Genomic DNA, 16,620 nt, shown 5'->3' with positions numbered 1-16,620 from the left:
GCCTGCTGCAGGGTGAGCCCCTCAACCCTCTGTTGTTAATGCATGGACGGGGAGTCAGGCATTTCCCCAACACACAGCAGTGAGGACGCTGAGCTACCTTTCACCAGCCCTGTGACCTCCGGAAGGCCATCTCACTCCTGGACCTCAGTTTCCCCAGGTGTAAAACAGGAAGAGTGACATTCTGCACTCAGGGTGCAGGGAGGGTTGCAGGCAGTAATGCCTGTCACACTCTCCAAGGGTGCCTGGCTCTGGGAGCCCCTCGTGTGTGGCTGTGTGAGTCGCTTGTGCGTCCACTGCACAGATATTCTGCTGGGGACCAAGCTCTGGCCAGGACATTGGGCACAGCCGCAGCTCGCTCTGCTGGAGCTCAGGGAGGGCTGGGCTTCACATCTAATTTTTTGAGTCGTCTGAGGACATCGGGAAGAGGGTTTAGCCCTCCCACCACAGTGTCGAAGGCTGGTCGAACGTCCCCAGCCCCTACCCTGCCTGTGACAGCCCCACTGCTGTTGACATCACCACCTCAGCCCTGCCCCACCTGTGACGGCCCCACTGCTGTTGACATCACCACCTCAGCCCTGCCTGTGACAGCCCCACTGCTGTTGACATCACCACTTCAGCCCTGCCTGTGACAGCCCCACTGCTGTTGACATCAACACCTCAGGCCCTGCCTGTGACGGCCCCACTGCTGTTGACATCACCACCTCAGGCCCTGCCCCACTGTGACAGCCCCACTGCTGTTGACATCACCACCTCAGCCCTGCCTGTGACAGCCCCACTGCTGTTGACATCAACACCTCAGCCCTGCCTGTGACAGCCCCACTGCTGTTGACATCAACACCTCAGGCCCTGCCCCACTGTGACAGCCCCACTGCTGTTGACATCACCACCTCAGCCCTGCCCCGCCATGACAGCCCCACTGCTGTTGACATCACCACCTCAGCCCTGCCTGTGACAGCCCCACTGCTGTTGACATCACCACCTCAGCCCTGCCCCGCTGTGACAGCCCCACTGCTGTTGACATCACCACCTCAGCCCTGCCCTGCCTGTGACAGCTCCACTGCTGTTGACATCACCACCTCAGGCCCTGCCCCGCTGTGACAGCCCCACTGCTGTTGACATCAGCACCTCAGGCCCTGCCCCGCTGTGACAGCTCCACTGCTGTTGACATCACCACCTCAGGCCCTGCCTGTGACAGCCCCACTGCTGTTGACATCACCACCTCAGGCCCTGCCTGTGACAGCCCCACTGCTGTTGACATCACCACCTCAGCCCTGCCCTGCCTGTGACAGCCCCACTGCTGTTGACATCAGCACCTCAGGCCCTGCCCCGCTGTGACAGCCCCACTGCTGTTGACATCAGCACCTCAGCCCTGCCCTGCCTGTGACAGCTCCACTGCTGTTGACATCACCACCTCAGGCCCTGCCTGTGACAGCCCCACTGCTGTTGACATCACCACCTCAGCCCTGCCCTGCCTGTGACAGCCCCACTGCTGTTGACATCACCACCTCAGGCCCTGCCCCGCTGTGACAGCCCCACTGCTGTTGACATCACCACCTCAGCCCTGCCCCGCCGTGACAGCCCCACTGCTGTTGACGTCGGCGCCTCAGTGAGGGCAGGCGCTGAGTTCAAGGTGGTCTGAGCTCAGCAGCCCCACCCTGAGGCCTCTGCCTTTCCTCCTTGTTTTCATTTTTAATTTTCTGGTTACAAGCCTGCTGGTGCACACAGCAATTGACTGAAGTGCAGGCGTCTTCAGCGTGCAGCAGGTGGATTTTCGCTGCCGGCTCAGGCTCAGGGCATTCCTCTGTGCCCCCGTCAATACCCTCTGCCCTCCGGAATGGCTCTTCCGACCTGTGACCCTGGCCAGCTCTGAAACTGCATCTATGCAGCCTCCCGAACCAGCCTTCTCGCCTCCGCAGCCTCCAGACGCCAGCCCTCCCTGCCAGCCCTCTCTCCCTGTGCGTGGGTGCCGGAGCTGTTTCTGTCCTGACTGCTGGGAGTCTTGGTGCCTGGGTGGTTCTGGGCTGGGGGACCCCCTCCACTCTGTTCCCTCGGTGCCCTGACCCCACCCTGGCGTCTTCCTGGGCAGCGTCTCCAGATCAAAGGGGAGCCCTGAGGCCTCGGATGGAGGCTGTTGCCTGTGAGGAGGAGGCAGCCTGTGAGGCTTCGCACCCGGGGTCTGCCTGTCCCGGGCAGTGGCCCAGAGGGCTGGACACCCAGCAGTGTTGAGCTCCCAGCCTTTCAAGAGATGTAGAAACCCTAATTCTTACGTGAATTGTCTCGACTTTAAAATGTTGGGAACTTGTTAAGCCAAACGTCCAGTGCTGGGTGGGACCCCCACCCCCTTTTCAAGGTGTGGCTCGAGGCCTGCCCTGGAGTCTTCCGGACTCGTCCCTTCCTCGGGGAGCGGGGGCCCCTCCTGCCCCCAGCCCATGCCCAGCGTCCCGCGGGGACCCCACCTACCCGGAGCCCGTGCCCAGTGTCCCACAGGGACCCCTCCTGCCCTGAGCCTGTGCCCAGCGTTCCGCGGGGGCCCCTCCTGCCCCAAGCCCATGCCCAGCGTCCCAGCACCCCGGTACAGGATACACCTGCTGCATCCACAAGGCCCCGGGGATGGTTCGAGCTGCCTGGGCTTCTGGGCTGCATGGAAGCTGAGGTTGTGTTCCTCCTGCATTGACTGGGGTCGGGTTTAATGCTCCAGGGTGAAACCAGGGTGACAGCGGTGGCTGCCCAGTGTACTCAGAAATGAAGGATCCACTGACACAGGGGAGTAGAAGGCACAGAGACGCATGTGGCCCTGGAAGGGGAGCTGCTCAGCCTCACGGCCCTCTCATTACTTATGGGCAGGAGGGGCCAGGAGGTCCTGAGGGGCAGATGGATCCCCACTGGCTGCCCACCCAGTGGAGTAGGGCCAGAGTCTCCCCCCGACCGCTGAGCCCTGGGCCACGGCCGTAGTGGGAGGCAAGCGCTCAGGCGTACACAGTCCCAACCCCAGGCCTCTGTGGGTCCACCAGTGAGCAGTCTCCCAGGCTGTGGTCAGCATGAGAGACCCCAGCGAGTGCCTGGGGAATCCAAGAATGGCGCTCCCGGACTTTCAAAGCAGCAGCAGGTGGCCCCAGCGTCCCTTGGAGGCCTGGTCGCTAGGACAGGCTTCGTGCCTACTGAAGCCCCAGCCCCAGGACCCTTGTTTCTGGAGACGTTTCCCCCCAGGCCCAGGGCCTTGACATCCCCAGATCTAGTGTGTGTCCTGGCATCAGGGCGGAGGGGCTTCATCTCATGGTGAGCTTCTCAGAGCTGGTTGTTGAATCCTCAGGCATTCTGAGAACCAGCCGTTAAATATAGCCATTATGACAATTAAATCATGGCCGTTATGACAATTAAATCATGTAACCTATAAACTAGAACTCTGTATTAAAAGGAAAGGCGACAGACACCCAGGCTCACCCGCCCCGCCCCACTGTGGGTCGCTGTTGCCTGTGCTCGGGGCTTCCTACAGCAGATGGGCTGCTGTGCTAGGGTGGATCTCCTCACAGCTCCGTCTGGCTCATCATGGTGGGGCCCTAAGTCACGAAGTTGTCCAGCTCAACAGGCTCCCGCCACTGCCCAGTGTGGACAGACCACGCCCGCCCCTCCTGGCTGCCTCTCACTTCTGAATGGCTCTGCTTCCTCACAGGAGGCAAGAGTCAGACCTGCTGAGACGGAAGGCTCCCCTGCTCCTCCCATGCCTGACGTGAGTCAGGGCACCTCCTCTGCCCTTGCAGCGAGCCATCGGGTCCTGACGCACGGCCGGCCTGGAGGAGGGAGCCGCAGCCCTGCACCCACAGGCCCTTCATGCAGCCTTGCTGCAGCTCAGACGCCTGGGCAGTGAGAATTGCTCCACTAAGCCGAACAGGCGGCTGCCGTGACAGGTCAGAGAGAAACCTGAGCTCTGCAGGGCCTAACCCATGGCTTCCCTGCGGCTTCTGTTGGCTCTGACGGGAGTGTCCGAGAGGCTTTTCAGAAAGGGAATGGCAGGGGCCTCCAGCTGGAGGGTGCCTGGGACAGAAGTTAGTTCCTGATTGTCCAGGTGAGGGCCCTGGACAGAGGGAGGGGTGAGCGCCTGGAGGCTGCTTCAATCCCAGTGACGTGACCTGGTTTAGGGCTGGGGTGACCAGACAACAGAACGGGCAAACACGCCTGACTCTTGACTCTTTCTTTTTTTTTTTTTTTTTTTTGAGACGGAGTTTTCCTCTTGTTGCCCAGGCTAAAGTGCAGTGGCGTGATCTTGGCTCACTGCTACCTCTGCCTCCTGGGTTCAAGCGATTTTCCTGCCTCAGCCTCGTGAGTAGCTGGGGTTACAGGCACGCACCACCACACCCAGCTAATTTTTTGTATTTTTTAGTAGAGATGGGGTTTCACCATTTGGCCAGGCTGGTCTCGAACTCCTGACCTCAGGTGATCTGCACACCTCAGCCTCCCAAAGTGCTGGGATTACAAGCATGAGCCATCATACCTGGCCAGAGCCACACTTTTAAAACTAAGGTCTGTTGCTGGGTGGTTCCTGCTGTGTACCAGATTGCGTGCCCCTCCCCCCATGCATCTGTGAAGCCCTCACCCCAGATGCGATGGTGAGTGGAGGTGGGGCCCTGGGGGATGATTACGGTTAGGTGAGCTCACGAGAATGGGGCCCCTACGAGACGATTGGTGCCCTTATGGGACGAGGACACAGCAAGCCAGGGAGAGAGCCCTCGCCAGAAACGGAACCTGGTCAGCACCTTCATCTGGAACTTCACAGCCTCCAGAAGCTTCAGAAATGAATGCCCACTGTCTAAGGTGCTGGGTGTGTGGTATGTTGTTATGGCAGCTCAAGCTAATACAGAAGCAAAAACCACAAACAAGGGCGCGGAAGCTGCCAGCACCCTCAGCTGCAGCAAATGTTCAATACAGCCCAGCTCCCGGCCAGATAGACCCCAAATCCCACACTCAAGGCTGATTTGCTCCAGTCCCTGCTTTGGCCAAAAATTGTAAGTCGTGCTAAAAGGCAAGAAAAAGCAACAGTCCAAAAAGGCAAAGCAAGCCTCAGAACCAGACTCAGATGTGACATGAAGTTGGGAATTATCAGACTGGGAATTTAAAATTACTATGATCAGGCCGGGGAAGGTGGCGCACGCCTGTAATGCCAGCACTTTGGGAGGCTGAGGCGGGCAGTTCAACTGAAGTCAGGAGTTCAAGACCAGCCTGGCCAACATGGTGACACCCTGTCTCTACTAAAAATACAAAAATTAGGCGGGCCGCGGTGGTGGGCACCTGTAATCCCAGCTACTCAGGAGGCTGAGGCAGGAGAATCACTGGAACCCGGGAGGCAGAGGCTGCAGTGAGACGAGATTGAGCCACGCACTCCAGCCAGGGCCACAGAGCAAGACAATGTATCAAAAAAAAAAGTAAAATTACGATGATCAATAAGCTAAGGGCACTACTAGAAAACGGAGGCAGCGCACCAGAGCAGATGGTAACATAAGCAAAGCGATGGACGCTCTGGGAAGGACAAGGCGTGCTGGAGAACAGGAAGTACGAGGTGGAAACGCAGAGCTGCGCGTGTCCGAGGAAGGCGGCCGGGAGTGCGAAGACAGAAACGCCCCAGAAACGCAGAGGGAACCACGAGCGGAGCGAGCGGAGCAGAGAGACAATCGCAGAAGGTGCGAGTGGGCGGCGGGTGCCGGAAGGAGCAGAAAGAGCGAAGGAGAAGACATGTTGGATGTAATAATGGCTGTGATTTTCCAAAATTATTGACAGGCACCAAACCGCACGTCTAGGATGCTCAGTGACTGTCAAAAAAGACAAATGCCAAAAAACTGATCCTAAGGCATGTCATATGCAAACAGCAGACAACCAAGCTGAAAACCTCGAGGGAAGCTGGGGGTGCGGGAACATCTGACCAAGAGTGGAACGAGACGTTGGAAACATCTCATCAGAAACGACGCGAGCAAGAGGAGAGTGGAGTGAAGTATTGGAAGTGTTGAGAAAAAAATGTGCTAACTTATAATTCTGTATCCAGTAAAATTATCCTTCAGAAGTGAAGGAGAAATAAAGACTTTCTCAGATAAACAGAAACTGAGGAATGTGTTACCAGTGGACTTGCCCAGCAGAAAATGTTCAAAGAAGTTCCTTGGAAACAGGAAGAATGAGATAGATCAGAAACTTGCATATGTGTGAAAAAAGGAAGAGAGGCAGAAAATAAATAAATGACAGGAAAGTAACATATTTTTCTTAATTTCTCTAATAATAACTATTTGTTCAAAGTAATAATAGTAACAGTATATTACATGATTATAGCACATGGATAAGTAAAATAAATGACAGAAATTTTATAAGGGTGGAAGTGAGAAATTGTAGGTACATTGTTGTGAGACAGCCGCACTCTAAGTGAAGCGGTCTAATGCTATTTGGAAGAGGGCTTACAGTAGTCATAAATGATTATCGCAAATTCTGGAGAAATGCTAAAACTTTTTAGAAAAACAAGTATAACTGATAAGCTAAGAGAGGAGAGAGTGTGGGATAAGATGTTCAATTAAAACCAGAGAAGGCAGAAAAAAGAGGGGATGATAATACTAAAGAATAGGGTGCAACACGGAGAAGACGTGTAAGAATATGGTATATATTAATTCAACTGTATCAATAATCACTTTAAATGCGACTAGCCTAGATACACCACTTGACAGATTTTCAGACTGGATAAAAAGAACTAAGACCTGACCATATATATGTTGTCTATAAAAAACCCACTTTAAGTATAAAGACACACATAGTTTAAAAGTAAGGAATGAAGAAATATGTGCTATGCTAATACTAATCCAAAGACACTGGGGTAGCTATATTAATTTAGACGAAGAGTACTTTAGAACAAGGAAAATTATTGGTGGAAGAGACATGACAACATGATAAAGGGGTTGTTTCTCTATGAAGACATAAAAATCATTCATGTTCACACATCTAATAACAAAGCATCGAAACACATGAAGCAAAAGCTGATAGAGCTGTAAGGAGAGACGCATCCTCCACTGCTGTTGGAGAGTTACTACCCTCTATCAGAATGAGCACAACCAGCAGGCAGAGGCACAGTAAGGACATTGCTGAACTAAACAACCCCGTGGGTCGGGCGCGGTGGCTCACAACTGTCATCCCAGCACTTTGGGAGGCCGAGGCGGGCAGATCACCTGAGGCCGGGAGTTCGAGACCAACCTGGGCAACATGGCAAAACCCCGTCTCTATTAAAAATATAAAAAGTAGGCGGGCATGGTGGCGTGTGCCTGTAGTCCCAGCTACTCAGGAGGCTGAGGCAGGAGAATCACCTGAATCCATGAGGTGGAGGTTGCAGTGAGCTGAGATCGCACCACTGCACTCCAGCCTGGGCAACACAGAAAGAATCTGTCTCAAAACAATAAAAATAAAAAAAAATAAAAATACTTAGCAAACTAGAAATAGAACTTCCTCAACTAGATTTTAAAAATTCAACAAAAATCCTAGAGCTAAGGGCATTCTTTTTTTTTTTTTTTTTTCTTTTTTTGAGACAGTGTCTGTTGCCCAGGTTGGAGTGCAGTGGCGAGTTGCTGGGACTGCTGGCACACACCACCATGCCTGGCTAACTTTTTTGCATTTTTTGTAGAGAGAGTGTTTCACCATGTTGCCCAGGCTGGTCTCAAGCTCCTGGGCTCAAGCTATCTGCCTTAGCCTCCCAGAGTGCTGGGATTACAGGCATGAGCCACCGTGCTGGGTGATGTCATTCTTTTTTTTTGTTTTGTTTTGTTTTTCAGACGGAGTTTCACTCTTTTTTTTTTTTTTTTTTTTTTTTTTTTTTGAGACAGAGTCTCGCTCTGTCGCCCAGGCTGGAGTGCAGTGGCGCAATCTCGGCTCACTGCAAGTTCCGCCTCCCGGGTTCACGCCATTCTCCTGCCTCAGCCTCTCCGAGTAGCTGGGACTACAGGCGCCCGCCATCACGCCCGGCTAATTTTTTTCTATTTTTAGTAGAGACGGGGTTTCACCGTGGTCTCGATCTCCTGACCTCGTGATCCACCCGCCTCGGCCTCCCAAAGTGCTGGGATTACAAGCGTGAGCCACCGCGCCCGGCCCAGACGGAGTTTCACTCTTGTTGCCCAGGCTGGAGTGCAATGGCATGATCTTGGCTCATCACAACCTCTGCCTCCCTGGTTCAAGCGATTTTCCTGTCTCAGCCTCCTAAGTAGCTGGAATTACAGGCATGTGCCACTACGCCCGGCTAATTTTTTGTATTTTTAGTAGAGACGGGGGTTTCTCCATGTTGGTCAGGCTGATCTCAAACTCCCGACCTCAGGTGATCCACCCACCTCGGCCTCCCAAAGTGCTGGGATTACAGGCGTGAGCCACCACGCCCAGCTGGGCGATTCATTCTTAATGGTGAGAAAGTGGATGCTTTCTCCTAAGATTGGGAATAAGGCAAAGATATCTCCCTCCTCTCACCACTCACATTCAGCATTATACTTGAAGTCTTAGCTAGTGCGATAAGACAATAAAAAGAAATACAATATATATAGGTTGAGAAGGAAGAAATAAAACTATCTTTGTTTGCAGATGACATGATTGTCCAGGTAAAAACACCAATAATCAATACAAAACTCCTGGCTCGGTACAGTAGCTCACACCTGTAATCCCAGCACTTTGGGAGGCTGACGTGGGCAGATCATCTGAGGTCAGGAGTTTAAGACCAGCCTGGCCAACATGGTGAAACCGCATTTCTACTAAAAATACAAAAATTAGGTGGGCATGGTGACGCACATCAGTAGTCTCAGCTACTTTGGAGGCTGAGGCAGGAGAATCGCTTGAACCTGGGAGGTGGAGGTTGCAGTGAGCCGAGATTGTGCCACTGCACTCCAGCTTGGGTGACAGAGTGAGACTCTGTCTCAGAAAACAAAAAACAAAAAACATGTGTCTCTGACGGCTGTGTGTGGGGCTGCGGTCAGGGCCTCATGGGCCCCCCAGGAGCTGGGAGGCCTCGGTGGCCTGCCCCTGCCACACAGCCCAACAGACCTTGGTTTTAAAAGTGTGGCTGTGACAGTACTTGGTGAGCCCCCTGGACATGACCAAGGAGAAGGTGAGGCCTCGGGCACTCAGGGACCCCTGCCCAGCCTGACCTGGCTCCTGCGCTGACCGCCTCACCCTCACCTCTTCTCTGCCCAGGATACAAAGTTAACATACAGAGGTCCATTGCTTTGCTTTATAACAGCAATGAACAATTGGAATTTGAAATTAAGAACCCACTATCTCTTACATTACCATGGGAAAATGAAATACTTAGGTACAAATCTAATAAAATTATGGATTTGTATGCAAAAACTGCAAATTCTGATGAAAGGAATCAAAGATCTAAATAAATGAAGAGATATTCTGTGTTTATCAATGGGAAGATACATTATTTCTGAGATGGCAATTTTTCCCAACTTGATCTACAGATTTAATACAGTCCCAATTACAATACCAGTAGCTACTTTGTGGATATTGACAAACTGACTCTAAGGTTTATGTGGAAAGGCAACAAACCCAGAATAGCTAGCACAATATGCAGAAGAAAGACAATTAGAGCGCTGACATTCCCAACTTCAAGACTTAACTCTAAACCTACAGTGATCAAGATGGTCTGGTATCATGGACGAATAAACGCATACAACAGTGGAACAGAATTAAGAGCCCAGAAATCGACTCACACCCACAGAGCCATGTGATCTTTGACAAAAGAGCGAAAGCAATACGATGGAGAAAAGGTAGGCTTTCTGAACACATGGTGCTGGGTCAACTGGACTTCCGCATGCCAACACAACAACACAAAAAGTTAATCTAGATGCAGACCTTGCACCTTTCAGAGAATGAATCACACATCTAATGTAAAATACAAATCTATGCGACTTCTAGCAGACAATGAGAGAAAATCTAGGTGACCCTGGGTTTAGTGATGAGTTTTTAGATACAACACAAAATACAATCCATGAAGAAAAAAAATGCTAAGTTGGATTTTTTTTTTTCCAAGATGGAGTCTCGCTCTGTTGTCCAGGCTGGAGTGCAATGGTGCGATCTCCGCTCACTGCAACCTCCGTCTTCCAGGTTCAAGTGATTCTCTTGCCTCAGCCTCCTGAGTAACTGGGATTACAGGTGCCCGCTGCCATGCCTGGCTAACTTTCATATTTTTTTAGTAGAGGTGGGGTTTCACCATCTTGGCCAGGCTGGTCTTGAACCCCCGACCTCAGGTGATTGGCCTGCCTTGGCCTCCCAAAGTGCTGGGATTACATGAGCCACCACACCTGGCCAATTGGACTTTATTATAATAAAATTTAAAACTATTTTGCAAAATACAGTGTAAAGTGAATTAAAAGACAAGCCACATCTTGGTAGAAAATATTTGCAAATCACTCTTCTTTTTTTGTAGAGATGGGGTCTCGCTATAATGCCCAGGCTGATCTCAAATTCCTGGCCTCAAGTGATTCTCCCACTTCAGGCTTCCAAAGTGCTGGGCCTGTAGAGGTGAGCCACTGCTCCTGGTCTCAGCATCACTTTTTTAATCTTTTTGGAGATGGAGTCTCGCTCTGTCGCCCAGGCTGGAGTTCAGTGGTGTGATCTCGGCTCACTGCAGGTCCTGGGCAGAAGGACCTGAAGAGGAGAACCCAGCTCCTGGGTTCAAGCGATTCTCCTGCCTCAGCCTCCCAAGTAGCTGGGACTACAGGCATGTGCCACCATGTCTGGCTAATTTTTTGTATTTTAGTAGAGATGGGGTTTCACCGTGTTGCCCAGGCTGGTCTCAAACTCTTGACCTCAGGTGATCCACCCGCCTTGGCCTCCCGAAGTGCTGGGATTACAGACGTGAGCCCCCGCGCCAGCCTCAGCATCACTTTTGAATACAAGTTTAACTTTCTCATGCCAGAAGCAGGCCTTAGTCAACCCTTGACAGTTTCCAGTTCTGCCCCTGAATGGCTCAAGCCGATGGCAGCCATAAGAACTTACAGGCATTTCTCCTGCCCAGAAGCCTGAGCTCCCCACTTCGCCCCCTTTCCTTTAGAAAAGGCCGTTCAGACATTTGCCCGTGAACTTAAGGGACCTGCTCTCTCTTGCCTCATGTTTGCTGCTAGCAGAGCCCCTGCTCTGCCTGACCTGCCATTTCTGCCTCCTGTGAACTGTGGACCCCAAGAAAAACATCACAGAACTGCCCTCCTGCCATCCTGGGCAACACAGCAAGACTCTGTCTCTAAAAAAAAAAATCACCCAGGTGTGGTGGGGCACACCTGTAGTCCCAGCTGCTTGGGAGGCTGAGGCAGGAGGATCTGTTGAGCCCAGGAGTTGGAGGCTGCAGTGAGCTATGATTGCACCACTGCACTCCAGCCTGAGCAGCAGAGTGAGGCCTTGTCTCAAGAAAAAAAAAAAAACACCCCCAAAAACCAAAACTGCCCTCTGGAGTCACTGTGCCCTTCCTGCCGGGACCTGTAGTGAAAATCTTTGCACGTGTTTCCTATCACAGTGGTAGACTGCATTTGTGCTTCCATCTGAAGAGCTAGGAGCCACCCTAGGCCAGCTTTTCCCTGGGACACTGGAGGGAACAGAGGGTTGGGCTCCCTGTGCCAGAGCGACGGCCAGGTAGGCATGACCTGGGCATGGGTCAGACAAGCCTCAGGCACCTGCCGATATGAACAAGTTTCCTGTGTGAGGGAGCCCCTGGTTGTGGGCTGGATAATTAGGCACGAGGCTGCCCACCGAGTGAAAGAATGATCCTGTGAAAGGTGCGGGATAAACACCAGGCCCAGCCCCCCTCATTACCTGCTAGGGTAACGAGGACCCCTCATTACTGGGACCCTCACTGGGGCCCTCAATGGGACCCCAATTTAGCAAGAAGCTTTCAAAACAAACATATCTGATAAAGGACTTGTGTTGAAAATATATTTAAAAACTCTGGTCGGGTGCAGTGGCTTACACTTGTAATCGCAGTGCTTTAGGAGGCCGAGGCAGGAGGATCATTTGAGGTCAGGAGTTCGAGACCAGCCTGGCCAATATGGTGAAACCCCGTCTCTACTAAAAATACAAAAACTAGCTGGGCGTGGTGGCGGGCACCTGTAATCCCAGCTACTCGGGAGGCTGAGGCAAGAGAATCGCTTGAATCCGGGAGGCGGAGGTTGCAGTGAGCCGAGATTTCACCATTGCACTCCACCTGGGTGACAAGAGTAAGACCCTGTCTCCAATAAATAAATAAATAAGTAAATAAAATAAAAACAAAACTCTTTAAATGATAAGAAAACAACCCAATCAAACAGGGCAAAAGATCTGAACAGACATCTCACCAAAGATTAAGATGTACAGATGGCAAATACGTAAATGAATAGACGTGTGACATCATCTGTCATTAGGGGATTGTAAATTACAACAATAATGAGATGCTACCATACACCCATCCCACTACACTACAGTTCCACCAAATGCTGGTGGGGGTGCAGAGCAGCAGGAACGCTCACTCGTCACTGGTGGGAAGGAACAGAGCAAGCTGCTTTCTGGCCTCAGTAAGACTGAAGGCAAAAGAAACTCTGCATCAACCCGGTATTCTACTCGATGACACTGTTCTCCACAGGGTGCGGGTGAACAATCCTGACGCGGCTATACCCCTGCGCTGGAATCAGACAATTAAGTGCCTGGGCGGAGGACGGCTCCCAGGCGTCCCACTGTTGGATGGGAATTCACATAGCAGCAAGAGGTGTCGTGGACCAGGGTTGGAGACGTCAGCTCGAGCGCGATGGTCACGTGCAGGAACATTTGCAGCTCTGCGCACACGCAGGGGACGCGCGAGGGCTGGCAGAGCACGGCTGCCTGTCACTCTGCCGGCTGAGAGGGCCTGGAAGCAGCGACCCCGTCAACCAGCACAGCCGGCCCCCAGGCCGCGGCTCCTGTTACTGCTCTCCAACAGAAGGAACCGGCCTCCCAGGAGAAGTGGCTGATGGCGAGACCAGGGCAGGAGATACACAATGAGCCAGGGGCTTCCTGTAGCGCTAAGAATCGACGAATTTTAAAACCAAGCCAGGCTGGGTGCGGTGCCTCACACCAGTAATCCCAGCACTTGGGGAGGCTGAGGTGGGCGGATCATGAGGTCAGGAATTCGAAGACCAGCCTGGCCAACATGGTGAAACCCCGTCTCTACTAAAAATACAAAAATTAGCCGGGCATGGTGGTGCACGTCTGTGATCCCAGGTACTCGGGAGGCTGAGGCAGGAGATCGCTTGAACCCGGGGGGCAGAGGTTGTAGTGAGCCCAGATGGACACTGTCTCGAACACAAAACTAAACAAAAACAAAAAACAAACCAAAGCAAAACCCCGCAGTGATGGGGTCATGTAAAAAGCGCACAGGAGCCAAGTAAAAGAGCTCCCAGTGGCCAAAGCTGGACTCACGTGAGCAAGAAAATGAATAAAATCATATTGAATTATAACCTAAGCATACAATACTTGTAAGTCCACACTGACATAAATAAATGGTTGAATAAATTAGTAAATGAGGAGAAGAGACAAATCTCTCATGCAAAAGAATTCCAGATACATTACACAGACGGTCTCCCTGGTCCCCGGTTCCCACGGCCCTGGCCTGTGAGAGGCCTGCTTGGATTGGGGCTGAGACGTCCCTCCGGGGGTTTTTCACAGGTGTCCACTGGCTGGATGGCTGGATGCCACAGGGGCCCTGACCGCCTTTCCAGACTGCCCCTGAGGCAGCCCTGGGGCCAGGAGGAGGCCCCTAAACCCAGCCTTCCTCCAGATGCTGAGATAAAGACCTCAGCCCCTCGCCACATTCAGCAGGCTCGCAGCAGGTGACCAGGGCCAGGCAGCGCCCACAGGCAGAACAAGACACGGCGAAGGCAGGAGGTGACCCGCCATCTTCACAGTTCTCCTTTGTGGCTCAGCCCCCAGGCCACTGTGTGGACGGCTTCCCAGCCCCAACATAGAGCCTCCCTCCCCTGGCCTACTCACTATCCATCCAGTTCTCCCCTGAGCCAGGGTCTCAGACGGGAGGACCACCCGCCCTGGAGGCCATCCCCCTGCGTTTTCCCACGCACCTCGGCACACCTGACTCCATAAGGTCCTCAGGCCTCCCTCCCCAGCGTCTCAGCCAGGGCCGGACCTGCCAGGGAGCCCCTCTGCTCCCTGCTCACTCATCACTCATGCTGGCTTCTCCCAAGGAGGCTGGGCGCAGCCTCTAGGAAGGGTGCCCCTTTCCCCCTCTGCAGGTGCCTCACACCCACTCTGGCCAGATCGCAGGCAGGTGGCAGATGGGTCTGGCCGTTGCAGCTCAGCACAGCCACAGAAGCCATGGAGCCCTCTTTTCCCCAGAGCAATGTCCACCCCAGGACCTACCCAGGTGAGCACAAGACCACCTGCCACCACCCGCCTCTGTGCAGGCAGTGAGATGGGCGGAGGCACCCTGGCCCATGTGGGCAGAGCTGTGCTCCGCGTGTGGGTACCTGGCCGCGGCGCGTCTCGCAGTTGTGGAGGTAGCTCAGGTGATAGATCTTCAGGTACAACGTGGCAAAATTCAGGTACTTCAAGAACACCTGAAACAGGAATTGCAACAAGAGGAGTTAAAATTCCAGTTTTCAGACATGTGCCCCCGTGGATATTTTGCAGGAGAAACATGCTCGCCTGAGGGTGCCCAGGCACGCCAGGAAGCTGCGCCCCGCAGACAGACATGGACTGGCACACACAAGCTCAGGTGCACAGGGCGGGCACACAATCTCTCACACACATACACAGGTGTGCGCAGACACACAGGAGCACAGCGATGTGCAGATGAGCACGTGGAGCCCAGCGGCCCTGCAGACGCACAGCACAGAACACGCGGGCAGGCAGGGAGGCAGGTAAGGAGGTGGACGCTCAGCACGGAACAGGCGGGCGGGCAGGCAGGCAGGGAGGCAGACTCGCGGCTGCCCAGGTGCCCCCCACACTCACATCTTCGTCTTCGCTGGTGAAGAACGGGCCGTTGAGCTTGTTCACCGCCATGATCACCGCCACGACGTCTTTGCCATTCATGATGGGTGTGGCCAGCAGATTCTTTGTCTTGTAGTCAGTGAGCTCGTCAGCAAATGAGCTGAAGTGAGGGCACTGCCGCAAGAGAGGAAAGAGGCTAAAGAGGCTGTCGCTCCGTGGGCCTGGAGCCCGCACCACTGGGGTTGTCGTCAAGCTCTGTGGAGGCTGCTGCCCTCCAGGTGTGAGGTGCCCCGGGGCCCTGCTGGGCACTGGGACGTAGCCACTGGGCAGTGACAGCTGGGCCTGTCCCTGTGACTCCAGCCTGGCTCCATGCACCTGTGTGTGGAGGACGCTGGTGCCCCCTCAGTGCTCAGTCCAGCAGACTTGGACAGGCCTCGTGGGTGGCCCCGCCCTGCCTGGCACCTCCCGCACCTGCCGCCCTCTGGCCATGTTGAACCTCCTGGATGCCTGTTGAGCCTGCCTGCTTGCCTTGTCCCTGAAGCCTCCCGGTGCCCGCCACCCTCTCCTGCCTTCAGCCCCCTGCAGGACACTCCTACACTCTTCCCTGAGAGACAGCCATTGGTAGGATGTGAGATGGGCCCATCCTGACTGGGGGCTTGTTCGTTGGACGCTTTATCCAGGGCAGGTGCAGCTGGCGGGCCGGGGTAGGAGTCCTTGCACTCCTGGGGTCTGTCCTTCACCCCTCTGGCCTCCCAGGCCCACACTCCCAGGGGTCTGCTCCCTGGGATCTGGGGCCCACCGTGATGAGAACTTTGCCTGCCTCTGGCTCCCAGGGGGTACCCACCCACCCTCACTCCTACCCTCACTCCCACCAGATTTAGAGCAGCCCCTCCACTCTTGGGTCTTAGGTTCCGGCCCCTCAAGGAACGGGTCAGCTGAACTCTGCCTCAGCCCAGACACAGTGAGGGTAACTGAGACCAGGCACCCCCCGGCGACCGAGATTCTGTCCTTCAGAGAGTTGGATGTGACCCCAGGCCCTCCTCTTACTTCCTGGTTCTGACATTTGTTTACATGAGGCCAGGGTGCCCTGGGGCAGTGACCCAGATGGACGGCTCTGGGGTCAGCCCTGCTGGGGTCAGGACTTCCCACCTGTTCAACCTGCAGCAGGCACAGGGCGGTTCTGTGGCCTTCTCCTCACCAGTCAATGGGGCAAAAATAACAGGCTCTGCCCTTGGCCACTGCGCCGCCAGCTGAACGGGAGCTCCTGGGATGCGCCTCACATCTCCTGCTGTTTCTAGGGACGGCGGCCCTGCAGCGGCAGAGGGCAGACTCCTCGCAACTCCCCTCCACCCCCTTCCCCTGCAGCAAGGATGAGAGGTCAGAGGAAGCCTGCTGGGGGCTGGCCGAGGTGCCAGCATGCTCCTAAATGGCACCCACCCTTCCTGCTCCTCCTTTCCTGATTCTTGGAGATACAGCTGCTGCCCATAGCCATGTGGGCTGGCATTGAAGGAAAACCAGTGTTTAAAAGATGGTGGAGCACGAAGACGGGTGAGTGAGCCCTGGCAGGGGTGGCAGCGTGGGCAGTGGGGCCAGCATCCCTTTATTGGATCTGAAACAGGGATGGTCCCTGAGGGAGGGCTCATCTCACCACCTGCAACCCCTGAGGGCTCATCTCTG

At 54.0% G+C, this 16,620-nt stretch overlaps 1 protein-coding gene across 1 annotated transcript in view; it reads right to left on the bottom strand.

Moving 5' to 3' along the window:
- Positions 1 to 16,620, bottom strand: part of PDE6B (phosphodiesterase 6B) — a 45,288-nt gene that overhangs the window by 19,232 nt on the left and 9,436 nt on the right. Inside the window, exons 3-4 of the mRNA XM_055245975.2 lie at positions 14,965 to 15,117; positions 14,481 to 14,570 (exon numbers count right to left, since the gene is read on the bottom strand). Of these exons, the coding sequence (XP_055101950.1) occupies positions 14,481 to 14,570; positions 14,965 to 15,117 (243 nt within the window). The remainder of the gene's footprint in view (positions 1 to 14,480; positions 14,571 to 14,964; positions 15,118 to 16,620) is intronic.

Source organism: Symphalangus syndactylus, chromosome 16 (genome assembly GCF_028878055.3).
Source record: "Symphalangus syndactylus isolate Jambi chromosome 16, NHGRI_mSymSyn1-v2.1_pri, whole genome shotgun sequence".
Taxonomy (NCBI): domain Eukaryota; kingdom Metazoa; phylum Chordata; class Mammalia; order Primates; family Hylobatidae; genus Symphalangus; species Symphalangus syndactylus.
The sequence above is the reverse complement of the archived record's forward strand: the minus strand, read 5'-3'. Positions and strand labels throughout refer to the sequence as shown.